The sequence below is a fragment of the Ascaphus truei genome, chromosome 1 (genome assembly GCF_040206685.1).
Source record: "Ascaphus truei isolate aAscTru1 chromosome 1, aAscTru1.hap1, whole genome shotgun sequence".
Lineage (NCBI taxonomy): Eukaryota > Metazoa > Chordata > Amphibia > Anura > Ascaphidae > Ascaphus > Ascaphus truei.
This window is the reverse complement of record NC_134483.1, coordinates 451,430,029-451,451,802: the sequence shown is the minus strand read 5'-3', so window position 1 is coordinate 451,451,802 and position 21,774 is coordinate 451,430,029. Positions and strand designations below refer to the sequence as shown.

Here is a 21,774-nt window from a genome sequence, read left to right as displayed (position 1 = left end):
CTTGCGTAGGGCTTCTAGGTGTGGGTTATATGTGACCACCAAAGGAACCCTGTCACTTGTTTCTTTCTGTTTGTATTCAAGGAGATCACTTCTTGGTATTCTGGTGGCTTTGTGGATTTGCTGGTCTACAATTCTTGCAGGCTGAAATCCCATCTCTGAGGGGGATGTTTGTGTAAAGTGATTGTACATCCATTGTAGCTGGTAGTGTTCCTGTTAGTAGGGGGGCAATGGAATTAAGTTTGTTTAGCAAGTCGGTGGTGTCCTGGATATAGCTGGGTGTGTTCCTGACGAGTGGCTAATGATATGCTTTTATTTGTGCGAGCTTTCGAGATAAAGCTAAAAAGGTTTTTACTTAAAAAGAGTGCATCTTGGAATGTATCTGACTGAAGCATATCCCTCCCCCCTGTGCAGTATGCGATTTATGACTTAAGGTGTTAAATGGTCCCTGAATGTTAGTGATGTAAGAGTGTGTGTGTGTGTATTTGTGTAAGTATAAATGTATAAAGTGCCCACAGTGCATACAGCGCTTTACAAAAGGTGTGTGTGGGAGTGTGTTCCAATGGTGTGGGTAGGTGTAGAAATGTAAGAGGGTGTTGCATTACTATTAATGTGTGTAGATACTGTGTGGTCCCTATTGGTATATAGGGATAAAATTACATTGTACATATGTATGTGTAAGAGACAGCTGTGTGTGCATTCATATAGCACAGTATGTATAGACATGGCCTTTAGCACTCATGGGAAGAGAATTCTCTATGGTCAGTAGTGACTCATGAAACTGCGGTCTCGGTTTAGGCCGCCGCTAAGTGTCCCGAACAGTTGCATACATTTGTATTCATGTCTCTCTTATATAATATAATATATATATTTAATGTGTGTGTGTGGTTGTTATGTAATGATGAAAACTAGTGAGATTGTTTTATACATTTCTTGATTCCCTGATGGGAGAACAGACAAACAGTATCCTAGCAACACTGCAGGATTCCTCTAGGTATTGAGAAGGTTCGGAGTGGGTGGCATTGGCTTAAGAAAGTGATACTGGTTAAATTGAGCTGGGAAGTATACATGTCGGTTTTTATGCTGTCCATTCATATTAACTTTATTCAATAAATAAAATATATTATACTACATATATTATATACTGTATGTGTATGTGTCTATCTATCTATCTATCTATCTAACTATCTATCTATCTATCTATCTATCTATCTATCTATCACCATCTTCAGCCCTTGTCAATCCACTGCTGGATGAAGAACTCCCAGGTACTACGGTTGCAAGCCTCTCTTCTCCATGTTGCTCCAACAAATGTTCTGATTTCATGTTCCCATCTCACTTTTGGTCATCGTCTTGGTCTTTAAATCTCTCTTGGAATCCAGTCAAGTAAAATCTTTGTCCAATGATGGTCCTTTCTTCTTGCAATATGTCCGGCCCACTGCCATTTTAATTTCTTCACACTTGTGAGGATGTCACAGACTTTTGTTTAGTTTCAAACCCATTCATTACTTTTCCTGTATCTTCAGATAATACCCAGCATCTCCATAATTCTTTGTGTTCTCTGAAGCTTCTGAATTATCTTCTTATTTTGGGTCCAAATTTCATATCCATACATAAGCATGGGCAAAATACACTCGTTGAAAACTTTCTTCTTGAGGAACAGTGGAAGGTTCCCTTGAAATATTGTCTTGTTTATTCAAAATGCGCTCCATCACATCTTCATTCTTCTATTGATTTCATTCAAAAGGTTCCCATCCAATGCTATTTGCTGGCCAAGGTAGACATAGTCTTCGACTTCTTCTAGTTCTATTCCATTTCTTTCAAACTTTGCAGACTTTACATGTTTGTTTGAATACTGTATCACTTTGGTCTTGCTGAGATTCATACGGAGGCCCACATTCTTACTTGCTTCGGCGAGTTCTCCAATTTTTGCTGGAGGTTTTCTGGACATGTGGCAAAAATAACAATGTATCTGCAAATTGTAGGCGACTCAAATATTCACTGTATATTTTGATTACTTTTTCTTCCCAACTTATATCTTGAAGAATTCTTCAAGGGTTGCAGTGAAAAGCTTAGATGACAATGTCACTCCCTGCCGCACTCCCTTGCTGATCCTTACCTTGTTTGGATCTTCATAGTGATGTAAGACTGTGTGTGTGTGTGTGTATTTGTGTAAATATAAATTTATAAAGTGCCCACAGTGCATACAGCACTTTACAAAAGGTGTGTGGGAGTGTGTTCCAATGGTGTGGGTAGGTGTAGAAATGTAAGAGGGTGTTGCATTACTATTAATGTGTGTAGATACTGTGTGGTCCCTATTGGTATATAGGGATAAAATTAGAATGTACATATGTATGTGTAAGAGACAGCTGTGTGTGCATTCATATAGCACAGTATGTATAGACATGGCCTTTAGCACTCATGGGAAGAGAGTTCTCTATGGTCAGTAGTGACTCATGAAACTGCGGTCTCGGTTTAGGCCGCCGATAAGTGTCCCGAATAGTTTTATACATTTGTATTCATGTCTCTCTTATATAATATAATATAATATATATATTTAATGTGTGTGTGTGGTTGTTATGTAATGATGACAACTAGTGAGATTGTTTTATACATTTCTTGATTCCCTGAGGGGAGAACAGACACACAGTATCCAAGCAACACTGCAGGATTCCTCTAGGTATTGAGAAGGTTCGGAGTGGGTGGCATTGGCTTAAGAAAGTGATACTGGTTAATTAGAGTTGGGAAGTATACATGTCGGTTTTTAGGCTGTCCATTCATATTAACTTTTTTCAATAAATAAAAATATATATTATACTACATATATTATATACTGTATGTGTCTATCTATCACCATCTTCAGCCCTTGTCAATCCACTGCTGGATGAAGAACTCCCAGGTACTACGGTTGCAAGCCTCTCTTCTCCATGTTGCTCCAACAAATGTTCTGATTTCATGTTCCCATCTTACTTTTGGTCATCGTCTTGGTCTTTAAATCTCTCTTGGAATCCAGTCAAGTAAAATCTTTGTCCAATGATGGTCCTTTCTTCTTGCAATATGTCCGGCCCACTGCCATTTTAATTTCTTCACACTTGTGAGGATGTCACAGACTTTTGTTTAGTTTCAAACCCATTCATTACTTTTCCTGTATCTTCAGATAATACCCAGCATCTCCATAATTCTTTGTGTTCTCTGAAGCTTCTGAATTATCTTCTTATTTTGGGTCCAAATTTCATATCCATACATAAGCATGGGCAAAATACACTCGTTGAAAACTTTCTTCTTGAGGAACAGTGGAAGGTTCCCTTGAAATATTGTCTTGTTTCTTCCAAATGCGCGCCATCACATCTTCATTCTTCTATTGATTTCATTCAAAAGGTTCCCATCCAATGCTATTTGCTGGCCAAGGTAGACATAGTCTTCGACTTCTTCTAGTTCTATTCCATTTCTTTCAAACTTTGCAGACTTTACATGTTTGTTTGAATACTGTATCACTTTGGTCTTGCTGAGATTCATACGGAGGTCCACATTCTTACTTGCTTCGGCGAGTTCTCCAATTTTTGCTGGAGGTTTTCTGGACATGTGGCAAAAATAACAATGTATCTGCAAATTGTAGGTGACTCAAATATTCACTGTATATTTTGATTACTTTTTCTTCCCAACTTATATCTTGAAGAATTCTTCAAGTATTGCAGTGAAAAGCTTAGATGACAATGTCTCTCCCTGCCGCACTCCCTTGCTGATCCTTACCTTGTTTGGATCTTCATGTAATCTAATGGCTGATGTGGCATTCTCGTAAATGTTCTTTATAATATCAATGCACACCTTCAACAATTTGACTTCTTAAAGCATCTAGGACCGCTGAGGTGCAGGCAGAATCAAATGCCTTTTCGCAATTTACGAATCCTAAAATGAGTGGTAGATCGTATTCATTACTTCGGGAAATCACTTCTTGTACGACTTGGATGTGGTTCGTTGTAGTGTATCCACTGCGAAATCCCGCTTGTTCTTTAGGCTGGGCAAAGTCCATACTCTGTTGTAGCTGATTAGTATCTTCATAATAATCTTGTTATTGGAAGTAGACTTATTGATCTGTAGTTCTTGAGGCCTTCTTTGTCTCTTTTCTTGTGGATATGGCTAACTATGGCTTTACTCCATTGCTGTATGTATGTATGTATGTACACTGCTAAGGACTTACGTGACAGGGAGAAGAGACAGGCAGAGTAGACTAACCATTTTACACATGTATAATGTATATTTTTCACTTGTTACGGTAGCTGTTCAGGGGTATGTGATTTTGTCATACATTATCTCTAGCTTAATCTGCTGAAGTTTTGCTCCTCCAGTGTTGTTGAAGCCTTGGAAATTAAGTATCCAGCTGGAGCAAAGATTATACGATTGATTTTTGTCTATTTCTTTGTTATTAGTCTAATTCTCAAGTCTTAAAAAAGGTTGCTTTCTCCCCCTCCCTTGCCTCTCTCTCTCCCCCACCATTCTCTCTCTCTCCCTCATTCTCCCCCTCTCTATCCTCCCCACTCTCTCTTCTCCCCTCTCCTCCCCACCTCTTCCCTCTCTCCTTCTCCCCCTCTCTCCAAATATCTCTCCATCTCTATTTCTTCCTCCCTCCCCCCACTTTCCATTTTACTCCCACACTCTCCTTCTCTCTCCCCCCTCCCCACCCCATTCCCCCTCTCTCCCCTCTCTCCCCTCACCCTCCCACCTCTCCCCTCCCCCTCCCCCCTCTCCCTCTCCTTCCCCCCTCTCCCTCTCCTTCCCTCTCCTTGTCTCCTCCCCACCACTCCTCTCCCATCCCCTCCCTCTCTCTCTCTCTCTCTCTCTCCCTCCTACTTCCACTCCCCCCCTCTTTCCTCCTGCCCCAAAGAGCCTGTACAGAGACTGCACATTTAACAATTTTTTAACAAACCCTTTCACTGTCTAATGTGATCCCTCCCTGTCGTTTTAGTGATCTAGAAATATATACAGTTCTAGCCGATTCCCCATTTCTTAAGACACACGCACACACAACATACTTTCACAATACACACACACACACACACACGCACCATACATCTACACCACACATGTACCATATACATAAACACACCATGTTGTACATGTACCATATGTATAAACACACCATATACAGTACATACACACACTCTACATGCACAAGATACGTACCATACCTGTACCATAAACATAATAATTCACCATCAAGCGAGGTTAATAAAAGTAACTGAGCAACGACAATTTTGCCAGCCTAATCTGAGCTTTCAAAAGATTGTGATGCCATTGACTGTGGCTTCAGACATGCACACTCTGTACTGTCACATTAAAGCTGCAGTTCAAGATGCCGTTTAAAAAAAAAATATATATATATATATAGGTAACAGAGCAGATGGCACACAAATACAGATGAAGACAGGTGCTTAGTCCCATATGAATGAATATAATCAAAGGCTCCTTACCAGGCAGACCAGAGAATCCAGGGAATCCAAAGTAGGCACAGCAAGGAAGAGACAGCACACTTGTTAGCAAAAAGAATTGTATTAGTGAAGCAGGCACAAAACACCAACGTTTCGGTCCTAAAAACAGGACCTTTATCAAGGGAGTGCTCTCTCCCTTGATAAAGGTCCTGTTTTTAGGACCGAAACGTTGGTGTTTTGTGCCTGCTTCACTAATACAATTCTTTTTGCTAACAAGTGTGCTGTCTCTTCCTTGCTGTGCCTACTTTGGATTCCCTAGATTCTCTGGTCTGCCTGGTAAGGAGCCTTTGATTATATATATTGTGACAAACGGCTTACTCCGGGGCTCCGCCGTCTGTCCGGGACTGTTAGAACACGGTCTTTTAGGGTAGGTTAAATGATGAGACGTCACGTACTGTTCCTTTAAACAGGCTATGCCTGGTTTATTCAGTCCCAGGCACTGAGACTGCCACAGTTTAAACAGAAAACAAAGCCAAACAAAAAGCTGCTCGTCTGAGCGATAACTTAAACTTAGATGTCCCTGACTCAGAGTTGGAAGTGGCTTGTCCACTTCCACCAACAAAATAAGTACCTTTGCAGTCTTTAGACAAACTAACAGAATGAATGAAGCGATTTGGGAAAGAGGCTTTCTCACCCCTCTGCAGTTCAGCAGCCTTCCAGGCTCTTGGGCGGGGCCCAGAGGAAACAGGAAACAGGTCTTATATACCTGAACTCTAATCAGCATGACAGGTGACAGAAAACAGGCAGCAGACAAACTGTGGAATGGAGTGCCTGTACCACGAGGCTGCCCTGTTCAGCTTAGACAGGACAGAAACTGTTCAGTATCCTGGGAGCCCTGTATATGGAGTTTATTACCAACCCCTGGTTTCTGTCACATATCCTCCCCCCCAGCTCAGACCTCGAGGGGTGAGCGACCATGGATATTAGGGAGTGCATCCTTGACAACCCGTCGGCATTGCCATGTTTGTGCCCCGACCTGTGTTCCACAGAAAATTTAAAGGGCTGTAGGCTTAGGAACCACCTGGTCACCCTAGCGTTCTTCTCCCTATTTTGACACATCCAGGTAAGGGGTGCATGATCTGTGACCAATCGGAACTTTCTCCCCAACAGATAATACTTGAGTGTCTCTACAGCCCACTTTATTGCGAGACACTCTTTCTCGACTATGGAGTAATTTTTCTCCTGGGGATTTAGTTTCCTACTTAAATAAAGGATGGGGTGCTCCTCCCCTTGAGACTCCTGGGAGAGTACCGCCCCCAGCCCTACCTCAGATGCGTCGGTTTGGACTACGAACTCTTTGGAGAAGTCAGGTGTGACCAACACTGGTTGGGCACAGAGAGCTTCTTTCAGGCTTCTAAAGGCCTGTTCGGCTTCGGGGGACCACTTTACCATTAGCGGTCCTCTTGCTTTTGTGAGGTCGGTTAGTGGGGTTGCCTTAGTTGCAAAATTGGGAATAAACCTCCTATAGTAGCCAATTAACCCCAAAAAGGTCCTTACTTGTTTTTTTGTGACTGGCCTTGGCCAATTTTGTATCGCCTCTACTTTGAGTGTTTGTGGTTTGAGTAACCCTCTACCAATAGAATACCCCAGATACTTGGCCTCCTCCAGACCAATAGTGCATTTAGCGGGGTTAGCAGTTAGTCCAGCAGACCGAACTGCGTCGAGCATAGCTTGGACCTTTGGAAGGTGGGACTGCCAATCTTCACTATGGATTACCACATCATCCAGGTAGGCGGCAGCGTACCGAACATGTGGTTTTAAAATTTTATCCATCATTCTTTGGAATGTGGCGGGAGCTCCATGTAAGCCAAAAGGCAGCACCTTATATTGAAAGAGGCCGTCTGGGGTTGAGAAGGCTGTTTTTTCTTTTGCCCTTTCTGTGAGGGGAACCTGCCAGTACCCTTTTGTTAGGTCTAGGGTTGTGAGATATCGGGCTTTGCCCAGTCTCTCTACAAGTTCATCCACCCTGGGCATAGGATAAGTATCAAATTTTGACACCGCGTTTAGTTTCCGGTAGTCATTACAAAACCTTGTTGTACCGTCTGGCTTTGGGACTAAAACTATAGGGCTGTTCCACCCACTTTGGGATTCCTCAATTACGCCTAGTTTTAGCATTTTTTTAACCTCTAAACTTATAGCCTCTCTCTTGGCCTCTGGGATTCGGTACGGTTTAAGGTTAACTCGGACCCCCGGTTCAGAGACTATGTCATGTTTAATTACGTTAGTTTTACCTGGCTGTGTAGAGAAGATTTCTTTGTTCCTTCTCACTAAACTCTGGACCTCTCGTTTCTGATGCACGGACAGTGTTTCAGCTATGCTAACCTCTGGGTCAGTTTCTTGATTCTCTGACGGACCTGGGGGTACTAGGGTTAACAAGACCTCTCTATCTTTCCAGGGCTTGAGTAGGTTTATATGGTAAATTTGCTCAGGTTTCCTCCTACCTGGCTGCCTTACCCTATAATTTACTTCTCCCACTCTTTCCAAGACCTCATATGGCCCATGCCATTTAGCAAGGAATTTACTCTCCACGGTGGGAACCAGAACTAGTACCCTATCACCTGGAAAAAAAATTCTGACCCTAGCACCCTTATTATACGTATTCCTTTGTGCTTCTTGAGCTTTCTCCATGTGTTCCCTCACTATGGGTAGGACTGCAGCAATGCGGTCCTGCATTTGGGCAACATGCTCTATTACACTTCTGTAAGGGGTAACCTCGTGTTCCCAAGTTTCTTTGGCTATATCCAGTAAGCCCCTTGGATGTCGGCCATACAATAGTTCAAACGGGGAGAAGCCTGTGGATGACTGGGGAACTTCCCTAATGGCAAATAACAGGTATGGTAACAAACAGTCCCAGTTTTTCCCATCCTTATCGACCGCCCGGCGTAACATGCTCTTTAAGGTTTTATTGAACCTTTCCACTAAACCATCTGTTTGTGGATGATAGACTGAGGTTCTGAGATGCTTGATTTTTAGGAGTTTACATAGCTCTTTTGTTACTTGGGACATAAATGGTGTTCCCTGGTCAGATAAGATCTCTTTAGGAATTCCGACCCGGGAAAACAGAAGTACTAACTCTTTTGCTATGTTTTTAGCAGAGGTGCTACGTAGGGGAACTGCCTCCGGATATCGGGTAGCATAATCTAATATTACCAATATATGCTGATGTCCCCTAGCAGACTTTATTAGGGGTCCTACTAGATCCATAGCAATCCGGTCAAATGGTACCTCTATTATGGGAAGGGGTACCAATGGGCTGCGGTATGCTTTGAACGGGGCGGTGATCTGACATTCTGGGCATGAGGAACAATAGTTTGTAATTTCTGCCAGAACCCCAGGCCAATAAAAGCTTCGGAGAACCTTTTCTTTTGTCTTTTCCACCCCTAGGTGTCCCCCCAATGGATGACTATGTGCGAGGTGTAATACTACGTTACGGAATGTCCGTGGTACCAACAATTGTTTAGTTGTAACTGATTTTCTTTTATCAACCCGATATACTAGGTCGTTCTCTACCTCGAAGTAGGGGTAAGCAAGTGACCTATCTGGTTGGCCATGAGTACTATTCTGGTCCCGTATATTTCCCCTTGCTACCGCTAATGTGGGGTCCTCCCACTGGGCCTTCTTAAAACTCCCAGGACTGACCTCTAGGTCAGCGAGGGTCTTATCCTGTACTGGGGTGGTAAGTGCCTGATCAACATCTTGATTTGGGGTATTCCCTACCAAAGTAGTGATGGGGAAGGGAATTTCACAGCACTCCTCCTTTTCCCCTTTCTTATTTGGGCCCTCGTCAACCTCCATTTCTGAAAAAGGGAAAGGATTTGTTTCTTCTAACACTTCGTTATGGTCTGCTATTGAACTCTGGGCGCTATTCTGAGCTGGGGACCACATTTTTAGAAAATGGGGAAAGTCGGTCCCTATTAACACATCATGTGCCAGTTTGGGTACAACACCCACCTTGAAATCTAAAGAACCAAATTCTGTTTAAAAAAAAACATCAACAGTGGAATATTCATGATTATCCCCATGTATACAACAAATTGCCACTCTTTGTGAACTGTTTACCTGTTTCTTCTTAATGGGCAATAGGTATTCGGACACTAGTGTGACCATACTCCCAGAGTCAAGAAGTGCCCGAACCCTCTTACCATTAACCTTTACAAATGCCCACAGATGGTTATTCAAGGGGTCCTCTGGGCTAGGGCCCATACATTGGGACAACAGCGAATAAGGTTCCACGCTGTTGCATTGCATGGGCTCCTCATTTAGTGGGCAGATTTTTTGCTGTGTGGCCCCTCTCATGACAATTTACACATTTAGGTACATAGTCTGTGTCCCACTTAGAGCCTTTTCCCGGCTCCCCATGTTGGCTATTGCCCTTAGTGTGCGAACCACTGTTGCTGGTGCTGCGTGAAGGTGGTCGCCGCTCTTCAGCTCCCCTTAACCCCGGTACCCTTTTACCGTCTCTGGAAGAGTCCTGGAACCTCGGGTAGTGGGGTTGCTCCACGACTGTGGGTTGCGGGTGCTCTCCTGCTGCATTGTACCTTTCTACGAGGGCCACAAGCTCATCCGCATTGTGGGGGTCACTCCGACTGACCCAATGGCGTAAGGCAGAGGGAAGTTTCCTCAAGAACTGGTCCATGACCAACCGTTCCACGATGTGGCTTGCTGAGTTGATCTCGGGTTGTAGCCACTTCCGGGCGAGGTGGATGAGGTCATACATCTGGCTTCGGGTGGCTTTATCCATCGTGAAGGACCATGCGTGAAACCTTTGGGCGCGAACAGCCGTGGTTACGCCGAGGCGGGCGAGGATCTCGAACTTCAATTTGGCATAGACGTTAGCTTCGGCTGGCTCTAGATCAAAGTAAGCCTTCTGGGGTTCGCCGCTTAGGAAGGGTGCGATTAGACCAGCCCACTCAGCTTCTGGCCATCCCTCTCTCTGTGCCGTGCGTTCAAACGTGAGAAGATAGGCTTCCACATCATCCGAGGGTCCCATCTTCTGAAGGTAGTGGCTTGCCCTGGTCATTTTCGGAACTGGGGCTGTCACTGCCAGTGGAAGGTTACTGATAGTCTCCCTCAGGATCTCGAGTTCCTGCTGTAAGCCCTGAGCGAACCGCTGTTGCTCCTCTTTCAGCAAGCGGTTTGTCTCTTGTTGGTTTGCATTCGCCTGTTGCAGGGCTTCATTCGCGTCTCTCTGGACAGCGACATTGCGTACCAGCGCACTCACCACGTCTTCCATCTTGTTTGGAGAGAGAGAAAAAAAAACCTTTTTTTTTTTTTTTTTTTCTTTAAAGTTCTTTAACCCCCAGACCTTTTAGTGTTGTGCCCGCATTCTCCACCATATGTGACAAACGGCTTACTCCGGGGCTCCGCCGTCTGTCCGGGACTGTTAGAACACAGTCTTTTAGGGTAGGTTAAATGATGAGACGTCACGTACTGTTCCTTTAAACAGGCTATGCCTGGTTTATTCAGTCCCAGGCACTGAGACTGCCACAGTTTAAACAGAAAACAAAGCCAAACAAAAAGCTGCTCGTCTGAGCGATAACTTAAACTTAGATGTCCCTGACTCAGAGTTGGAAGTGGCTTCTCCACTTCCACCAACAAAATAAGTACCTTTGCAGTCTTTAGACAAACTAACAGAATGAATGAAGCGATTTGGGAAAGAGGCTTTCTCACCCCTCTGCAGTTCAGCAGCCTTCCAGGCTCTTGGGCGGGGCCCAGAGGAAACAGGAAACAGGTCTTATATACCTGAACTCTAATTAGCATGACAGGTGACAGAAAACAGGCAGCAGACAAACTGTGGAATGGAGTGCCTGTACCACGAGGCTGCCCTGTTCAGCTTAGACAGGACAGAAACTGTTCAGTATCCTGGGAGCCCTGTATATGGAGTTTATTACCAACCCCTGGTTTCTGTCACAATATATATATATATATATATATATATATATATATATATTTTTTTTTTCCCCATTCAATATGTGCATCAATACAATCTGCACACTGACAAGTGATTAGCTAAGATGCAGATCGATCCGTTCTACCTGTAATCAATCGCTTTGCTCAGGGTTATTTAATTCAGCAGTATGGGAAATGTAGTTCTGGAATATGATTGACTGGGCACTTACTAGATACAATTGGTGGACTGCTAGAGAGAGGGCGGGGCTCAAGAGCCAGAGCCTATCAGAAGGGGAAGGGGGCTGTCACTTTGGAAATGCTTCCTACATTAGAAACATTAACAAAAAATTATTTAAAACATTTTTTTTTATTTTTTTTAATGCTACAAGTATTTTCTCATAGTACAGAACTGATTTATTAAATAAAACAACACACATGTAGGATATTGCTTGAACTGCTGCTTTAAGAAGGGTCTGTGAAATCGGTTCGTCGGTGCTTGGCCAGGATTTGTAACGTAATAAAAACCTGTCTCTATGGAAGCGTATTGAGGATGCAATGTTGTAATAGGCCACCAGGCTGGAGATGCAGATAAAACTACAACTCCCAGATAGCCTGGAATGTTGGACTCTCCCACTTCCTGGCTTGAACCTATTTAAGAGCAGGAAGTGAAACACTCCTTGCATTGCAACTCTTTTCCTGAACAGTTCACGCTCCTGTTCTCACTGCCTCTCAAGCGAAATATTTTTTGCCTACTTCTCTGTGTTGACTTTGGATTGTACAGCACTCTGCTTTTGCCTAACACCTCAAACTATATTGCCTTATCTGTGTATGACCTCAGATCTGTTCTGGACTTTGCCTAACCCCTCAAGTATACTGCCCGCTGACCTGTGAATGACCTCAGATTGTTTTGACTGCCCTGATTAAACTCCTTTTCATCAATCTTCCTTCTTCAGCTTGTCCTCCCCAGCATTCTCAGAAGGCCTTATTCATTAATGATTTGATTAATTATGATGTTATCAAATGCTAAACCACTATTGCACATAGCTGTAGATACTCAGAACTCCATTAAATATAGCCTAGTAACGTGACGTTACCTAATTACAGTAGGTAACGGACATTAGTTTTGCTCCATTTAACAGGTATCCTCAACGCCATGTGAAGTTAGCACTGCCTTGTGTTAGCTTCATATAACATGGCGTTAAACCGGTCTTACCCAAAGGCTGCGTTACTTCTATCAGGTCCCCGAATAGGTGCGTAATTAAAGTAAAACAAGAGAAGACAGGAGAGGGAAAGAACCCGGTAAATAACAATATGATAGTTAAATCATATCGAACTGTGGTCTTCCACTTATCCAGACCCTGTAAAAGATCTATTGAGTGAAGAATGAATGAGCATCTTTAGCTATGACCCAACTAACATTAAATCCCTGCGTTACCTATAACGGAGCTCTGTGGATATGCGTTGTTTGAGCGAACACTTCTTTTTCATTTCATTAGCACCAATGTCTAGTATAATAACACACGGGCTCGTTGCGGCTGAAAACAGCGCTTAACACTGTTACTGAGCTTTGCAGATCCCTGCTAGCTCTTAACAATACATTAACTTAAGTTAACGTATCGTTAAGTATTTAACGGGCTTCTGAGGATCTAAGCCTAAGGCTACGTCCCCAGTCACTGCGTGCACGCGAGCGCACAAGTTTCAGCCGCGACCTGTGGTCTGCGCTTGCGCTTCCAGTGAAGAGCAGGAGATCCACCGCGCCAAAAGACACAAATCTTGTCTTTTGGCCAAGGCGGTCGTGCATCGCGCTTTGTGTGCGCCCACACATGCCGACTGGGCCTGTTCCATAGAGGGCTGTATATTGTGTGTGGCGCGCATGCTGTCGCGCACGCAGCCACGGCCACCGGGGACGAAGCTTTAGAGAGTGCGCGAGTAGGTCTGGCATAACACAGTACCCTTTTTTCTTTATGCCATTTATTGGAAAATAAATGCATATTTGCAATGGCCTATTTACATTTAAAAAGAAAAACAACTGTTATTACCAATTCACCCGTTTTTGATAAATATCCCTCTTATAAATGTATTTTCTATGCAAGACTGCCTTGCAGAAAAATCTAACAAGACAAAAAGAAACAATAGGCACGATAGTAAACAACATTATGTTCAAGGTCAAGGTGAAGGTCAAGTGACTAACAACTGGAATGTACCCAGCGTTGAATAAAAAAGCATTTTCAATGCCTGCATGGCTGCTTTTGGCAGAGCAAAATAAAGCCTAACAATGATTTTCCATTTCAATGACATCTTTTCTTTATAAAATGAATATAATCTAGATCAGCGGTGCGCAAACTGGGGGGTGGGAGATTTTGTAGGGGGGTGTGGTGGTTACAAAGGCCTTGCACTCTTCCCCACGGCATTTAAATTCAATGCCGGGGGAACGCGTGACGCCCCTGCAACCTATTACTTACCGAGACTCAGACGGCTGCTGACGCGTCGCCATGGCAATGTGGCGTCAAATGACGCCGCGGGGTCATGTGACGTGATGTATATATTTAAAGGTATAGCTCTTTTTAAAGAAGAAAAGAATGACATGACTATTCTTTGCAGCCAAGCCATGGTCTTTACATAGGAAAAACTATTATAAAATATTTTGGCAGCACATGATCACCCTAGGGTTTTGTATAGTCACATTTTTTTACATGTGTGATTAAGGAAAGAATGCTTTCAACAATCACTGTTCACATTTATAAAGCAATATTGGTAATATTTACAATGGCCGAAATGCCTTCATAAAAACCATAAAAGGATTTCACGAAATATCTGGTTGTACCGGCAGTGTGTATGTTCTTTTGGGCATGAATGCTTTCTCCTCGTGTAATCTTCTTATGTCTAACAGCATCATGTCTGTAATGTAGAACCAATGAATACATTCAGGGCCGCCAACAGGGGGGGTCTGCCGGGGCTGGTGTTCTGGGCCAGCTGGCTGGGGGGAGGAGGGGCCCGGCCGACGGGCGCTGCACATTTCCCTCGACCTCTTGCCAGGCCCTGCTGCCGGTCGCGGCAGGGCCCCGGTGCGCCGGAACCTGGGTCAAGCTTACTTCCGGCGCGCTGACGTCAGAGAGCCCCGTCGCGTGACGGCAGTGGCCGCTCGGCAGCGTGGGGCAGAGAAAGGAAGAGGGTTATAGGCAGCTGAGATTCGGGGCCCGGCCGCGACCAGCAGCAGGGCCTGGTCAGAGGTCAGGGGAAATGTGCAGCACCCGCCGGCCGGGCCCCCCCATCCATCGGAACCCCGCAGACACAGGGCCTGGCCTGACCCAAGGTAAGTCTATATTTTTATATGTATTGGGGTATTGTTATATGTATTGGGGGGCTTGTGGGAATTGTCATATGTATTTGGGGGCTTGTGGGGTATTTTATATGTTTTGTGGGGCTTGGGGGTAATTGTATATGTATTGAGGGGCTTGGAGTTTATTTTTATATGTATTGGGGGGCTTGGGGGTATTTTTATATATTTTGGGGGGTTTGGGGGTATTTTTATATGTATTGGGGGGTTGGGAGAATTTTTCTATGTATGGGGGACTTGGGGGTAATTTTATATGTATTGGGGGTATTTTTCTATGTATTGGGGGGCTTAGGGAAATTTTTCTATGTATGGAGGGGCCTGGGGGTATTTGTATATGTATTGTGGGGCTTGAGGGAATTTGTCTATGTATTGGGGGCTTGGGGGCATTGTTATATGAATTGGGGGGCTTGGGGAATTTTTATATGTATTGTGGGGCTTGGGTGTATTTTTATATGGGTTGGGGAAGGGTTGTTTTTTTATATGATGTGTGTGTGATATATATATATCACACACGTGTGTGTGTCCCTCCACCCCCGTGCATTTCTAACCCCCTTCCCGACCCCGAACCCGGCTCCTGCTCTGCCCCTCTGCTTCCCCGCACCCCCGCTTACCTCACTTTACACTCCAGGGGTGTCGGGGAAGCCGGGGAAACCGGGCGCGTCACGTGACAGTGACGTCACAGTGACGCCGCGACAAGCCGCGTCATCACGTTTCCCGCACGCATCCTGCCGTGCGGGAAATGTGAGAATAAAGTCTGCCGCTGCTGTATGTATTGTTTTTTTTATATGTATTGGTTAGGTGGGTTTTTTGTATGCATTTGGGGCGGGGTTGGGGATTTTTTGGGGTATGTATTGGGGGGTGGGAAGTTTTTTGGTATATATCTTGTGGGGTGAATTGTGTGAGGGGGGAGGGAATGAGTGAGCATGGGGTAATTGACTTGACAGAGGGAGAGGAGAGAGGGGGGTGAGTGAGGAAAAGGGTGAGACGCAGGGGAGAGATACATGCGAGGCGGGAGAGTGAGAGGGGGTAAGACGCAGGGGAGAGAAATACATGGGAAGAGGGGGGAAGAGAGGGGGCTCGTGAGGTGTGAAATGGGAGGGCGGCTCGCAATACTGGTGACACAGGGTTGGGGGCTGCTTAAAATGTTTCTCCTGGGCCCCACGATTTCTGTTGGCGGCCCTGAATACATTCCAAAGCTAAGATTGCGATATAACCTTTATTTTGGATTATATACAATAGAAATAGAAGGGGGATAGGTAGAGGTGGCTGCATTTCCTGCTACAGCTGGTCCTGTGGTCTGTACATTGTCAATCATTGTGCACTTAGAAGCTATAGCACCCACTGCAATGGACCTAACCGATCTATACCAATACCAGAAGCTTTGTCAATCATTGTTGCACTGAATACAGCTGTTCTTGTTGAGCGTGAAGTGTATAACCATGAAGGGAGATGCAGAGGTCAGTACTCTAAAAATAAAAATAAATCACTATCTGATTGGAATAATCAGGCAGAATTGCATTAGAAGGGCATTTACTGTACATTGTCTCACAGCCAATCAGTGTGTTGTAACCACTTCATTAACCAATGGTTGACGTGCCCAGTTACCTTCTAAAACACATAGCAAACATGACTCAGCTACTTCTGTTTTAAAACCTTTAGGATAGCAGGTTAACCGTTATTTCTAAAAGTCCTTTATGTACCTTACATAATACTAATAATACAAGTATTATTAAAATTGGTACATACACTATAGCAGCAGGGATAAGGATTATAAGAGCCTTTGAAGTGGGTTTGAATCCCCGTGTCAGCTTCTTGTGATTTTGCGCTTATAGTACCGGCGACAGCGACGCGATGTTGCGTCAAAGCAAATGTATTGCTGCCGTCGCGTGCGCTTATAGTAAGCACGACGCGACGGAGCGACGGCTTGGTCGCGATCGCTGGAAGTCATCTCAATTTTATTTTTCCAGCGACCGCAGCCTGACCGTCACCGCCACCTCGTTGCCGTTGCTGGCACTATAAGCGTAGCCTTACTTTATCTCCCAACCTTAGATATATATACCGGTATATGTATTGTTAGCATCTATGGAGCAGGGACTTTGTGTGCCTGATAAATTATATAAACAGCTCTGCATCAGTTATCAGGGCTGTAAAAGAAATCACTTAGATTGTAAGCTCTTCGGGGCTGATGTTGTTTATTTGCACTTATTGTATTATAATTCCCTGTACTGTATTGTCTCTTTCCTAAAGCGCTGAGTACACTGTGGGTGCTATATAAATAAATATATACATACATTTTAGTACTAAAGCGGCAGTATGTTGAGCACCCCGTTGTGAAAAGTGACTGATGACAATATAAAGGTACACTGCACAATCCCAACACTTATATTCTTTTTTAAAGAACAGAGAGCCACCGCATTACTGGAACCCTGCTTAAGATCTCACGTACTGCACGTTTGATCTAAGCAGAGAGAAATGTCGCACCGTTCAGCATGCTTATTTTTAGGCCACTGTTCTGTTCACATAAACTGCTACTATAAATAATGGTTCCGTTTTTGTGTAAGTGTACAAATAATGTATTTATAAAATATTTTACCACGGAAAAAAGTACGTTGAGAGTTACCTCGCGTTTCTAAGTACATGCCAGGTGTACAATATTGTGATGACAACATTAGCTATCAGAGTTACAATGTAAATACGTGACCCACACATACATCTGCTGGCGTACCTGCAACGTTTGTTATAATCCCTGTCATTACGTGCACCAGTTTTGTAATGTAAGAAGAATGTAATAGAGCAGTGCCATTCATTACGTAAACAGAGAGACCGTGTGGAGTAAAAAAATAAATACAAATATGGCACACACTGAGTAATTCAATAGGGCTTGCACAGTAGAGGCATTTCACACTGCTGGACTTTTACTGCATGTGCTACGAATGCTGGCTGTGTATTGGAAAACAGCCCCCCCCCCCCTCCCAACTCCATTTACATGCATAACTGGCCTAGTAGGTGTAAAAATAGACAGGCAGCGCCTGAATTGGGAATGGTCACTGAGTGATGCCTGCAGTTGCTGGAAGTGAGTCCAGCCAGTAGAGAGGTACAGTAGGACTTGTGAGTCTGAGGAACAGAACAGAGTAGCAGGCACTGTCTATCTAAATCAGCAGCTGGCAGTAGGAGCTGTTAATAAGAGCACACGGGTTAGTGCACAATAGTTATGGGCAATGCACCCCTATGCCAGGCCTGTCATACAGACAAAATCATAGGACCTCATGAAAACATCCCAGATCTGGACCAAAACCCTGACTACTATGGTTTCATCAGTGAAGCATGCACAGAGCATGAAGTTCTGGTGAGTATCACATGCAGGGGGGGGGGGGAGTTGTCATCCCACTATTAATGCTAAAGAAGAGATGCATGATGCATTGAAGCGACATGGTGGTATTGTGAATTCTACATTCGTACTTAAACTGGCAATCATTTGGTGCTCCTGTTATAAATCTGTAAACATCCTGATTGTGTGACTAACATACTGGCTGCTTCAGTCAGAGTAACTCAGCAGCTACAATGTATCCTTATACTGTATTACTAAGGCAACATTATCTATTGTTACAGGTTACAGCTCAAACTCCTGGGAATATTGCAACACATTATTCTAAACAGGAAAGTGTTGCAAAAAATTTTGCACTCCTGGGGAGGTGGGCAAAAACCAGCTATAGAAAGCAAAGGATGTTTTAAAACTCATTAAAAATGGCATTGAGTTGAATAAAAACGGAAAAACCGTCACTATTATCTAATACTACAGAACTAATTTATGTAAAAAAAAAAAAATTTCATAAGATGTCACGTTTTGCTGCTTTAAGCCTTGATGTTTTGGGGTGCCAGTTGGATTGTAATGAGCGAAACAGCTGTGGCATGGGTGGTGTGAGGGGGATTATGTCTCAGAAATCCAGGGCCTGTGGAATATGTTAATGTTCATCCCTTCTGACCATTCGTAGTTGGAGAGACATTCAATATATTGCTGTGCGGTTGAATTAATACTTGATGTGGATGTGATGCTTTTATCTACGTGTGCCCGCTGCCAGGAGCTGCATCCCTTTAATCTTAAAGATCTATTGTATTGGGTTATTCAGAAAGAAATACCAATGAAATACTTTCAATGCAGAACACTATAAAGCAGAATAAATATTGCTCACGTCTTAGAAAGGAAGGCCTTCAATTAATTGCAATGCATGTTACAGATGCTGCTTAAAGTACTAAAGATCTGAGTTACTGAGCATTGCCGATACTTAACTTGCATTATCTATTTGCACTTCACTTTTTTTTCAAATAATATGTTCTAGTTTTCCCCCACAGTTCTGGTAATAATGTATTTTTTTTGTGTTGGTGGATTCAAGGAAATAAAAATGTACATAGGCAACAAAAGAAAAGTGGTCATGCCAATGGATGTGCATTTCAAAATCTTTCACTTCATTGTCACTATTTATTAGCACATTCTGTGCCAGGGCATACTCGGGACATACCGTGTCTCCAATGTCCGGGGTGGGCTCCTGAAAGCAAGAACTAGGCAGACATCTTCCATTAAGCCCACCGTTTAATGAATATTAAAATAAAATATACGGTGCTTTATATTAAACATCCTTTAATCCCTACATCATAGGAAGCTCCAGACACATTGCATATGATTGTTTTTAGGATCTGAAAATGTTTAGTTTATAGCATAAACATATAAAATACCCCCTGCTCCTTTAAATAGCTCTAAACATCTTTCAATTTTGGCATATTTGCAGACAGGCTTCTTTTTCTGTTTGCAGAATTGGCGTTATTACATTGGGCCAAATGACTGTGCTGTATGAGTAGCAGCGTCACCTTCCTGCTGCCTCCACACTACATCTTTGAGCACAAAATAAAATATGATAAAGCATCAACCCCGGGGTAACAGCTTAATACATTGGTCAATATGTTGTTTTTGTAATGTGCAGTATATACAGAGTATATTCAAGTAAAGGCAATGGGTGGGCCGAGGTTTAAACACAAGTGTCTTGAGGTGGTAAGTGGGTCAATCATTAGTCATTGAAGTAGTTGGGAAAGCAATGAATGAGAAGGTAAAATAAAGGGATAAACACACCATTAGAAATGTGAATACAATAGAAGTGCACAAATTACCATGATACTGTACAATACAAAGTTATTCCTCTGTGTGTTTGAAGAGGCAGTTAAGAAATAATACACACAATTAAGATACTCTTGTGTTGTGGTTAGGAAATGTTCCACCCACTGGCAGAGTAGTGTATTATTGGTGATTGGTGTTCATAATAGGAGTGCTGACTTAAGCAATTTCTTGTACTTTGTTCCCGGGGCCTGGTTACATGATGGACCTCATCAGATCTGGCTCTGAGTTTTGCGGGGCTCTTACCTATCTCTTCCTCCTATGATGCAGCATCATGATGTCACGGCGTAATGTTATGTCGCAGCGCCATGTGGCATCATGTTGTTATGGCAACGTGGCTCCATGCGATGTTGCAAGAGGAGATGCCATTCTCCCCCAGCAATCAGTTTCCTTGTTGGGAAGAGCGCAGGGCCTCTGTAACTGCGGGCCTCGGTGCAGTGACACCACTATTGAGGCGGCCCTGGACCTCGTAAGAGTGTAAGAAAGCTTAGCACTTATTTATCCATACAGTACCATTACATACAGTACCATTACAATGTGTATATAACATTTTAACAAAGTATCTGGATGCAAATTATCCTTAACATCCTTTTTGAACCAAACACCCTATCCAGTATCCTTACATATAGCCTCTCAATATTTAGACACATATTTACTAAGTGGTGCTATTTGATAAGACACCTTCCAGCGTTAAAGGTCATCTTATGGACCATCCACTGGAAAGGTCTTTAAGGTGTTTTCCAGCACAAACAGGTATTTTATAGAATAACAGAGCCTAATAAATATGGGCCTTAATCTCCAGTAAAGTTTGTTAATAAAGCGTAGAATTGCCTTTGAACAGTGGTAGCATTGTGTTGTACTTGAGAGACAAGGAGAGATAAATTGTCAGTTAGGATGTACATGATCAGAAAATCAACATGGCATACCAAGCAGGGATCTCAGTGTTGTGTATTACGATATTAGAATTCAGGTTCAGATTCATTATTAAATGCAGATTAATCACTTTGCTGCGAGAGCTCTGACAACTTAGAGCAAACTGGGGGGCGCGAGATTTTCACGGTGAGCGCGGTGGTTACAGAGGCTCCGCACTCTTCCCGAAGGCATTTCAATGAAGTGCCGGGGGATCGCGCAAGGTCTCTGTAACTTCTCTTACCTTGTCTCCGGCGACGTGTCGCCATGGCAACGTGGCGTCACGTGACCCTACAGCGTTATTTGACACCGGAGACAAGGTAAGGAGGAGGGCGCGAGCAGGGGAGGAGTGCAGACGGGGGCGTGGGGGTGGGGGGGGGGAGTTTGCACACCCCTGACTTAGAGGTGGAGAGACTAAAACGGGAGATATTGTGCACAACATTTCTCCTCTTCATGTGTAACTGCTACTGTAGTTTTGGTTCATACCACATCTTCTTGGAAAAGGGTAGTAGATGTAGACACAGACATAGTAGACAGAATAAAGGACCTTATAATAAAGGACCTATACTGTAAATCGTGCCTCACAAGTAGAAATATCTGCTGTGGGATTTGTATCGTTAGGGGTGTTAGAATTTTTTTTAACACCCCCACATATTTTATAGTGATTTCACTTAATGATGATTAAGCATATTTATTTAGGCATTTCAGACGGCCCTAGTTGCACCACTATTATTTCAACTATTTTAAAATGATTATCAGTATATTTAGCGTTTTTGTTCCTTTTACATGGTTTAATGGCATACAGTGACTTGCAGTGTTCTTCATCCATGACTGCAGAATGCATGGCAATGTAAGGTGCTCTCATACTGTATACTGGGCAATATGTGAGAGCACCTATCTGTAGTTCTCAACCTGCTTTCTCTGAAGGCACCCTATTCATAATGCTCAGTTGCCGAGGCACCCATACAATAGTACAGACAGACTCACACTCA

The 21,774-nt window shown here is 43.5% G+C and overlaps 1 protein-coding gene across 35 annotated transcripts in view; it reads left to right on the top strand.

Annotated features, from left to right (window-relative positions):
- The window catches only part of ANK2 (ankyrin 2), a 613,918-nt gene that overhangs the window by 343,862 nt on the left and 248,282 nt on the right, over positions 1 to 21,774 (top strand). For 14 of the 35 annotated variants that reach the window (XM_075616836.1, XM_075616828.1, XM_075616719.1 and 11 more), the window contains exon 1: positions 17,777 to 18,055. The exons of 8 other annotated variants lie outside the window; for them this stretch is intronic. In XM_075616836.1, the coding sequence (XP_075472951.1) occupies positions 17,921 to 18,055 (135 nt within the window). In that variant the 5' untranslated portion in view covers positions 17,777 to 17,920. Of the gene's footprint in view, positions 1 to 17,776; positions 18,056 to 21,774 lie in introns of those variants that run through there. 13 more of the 35 variants (XM_075616955.1, XM_075616934.1, XM_075616965.1 and 10 more) reach the window with 2 other exon arrangements.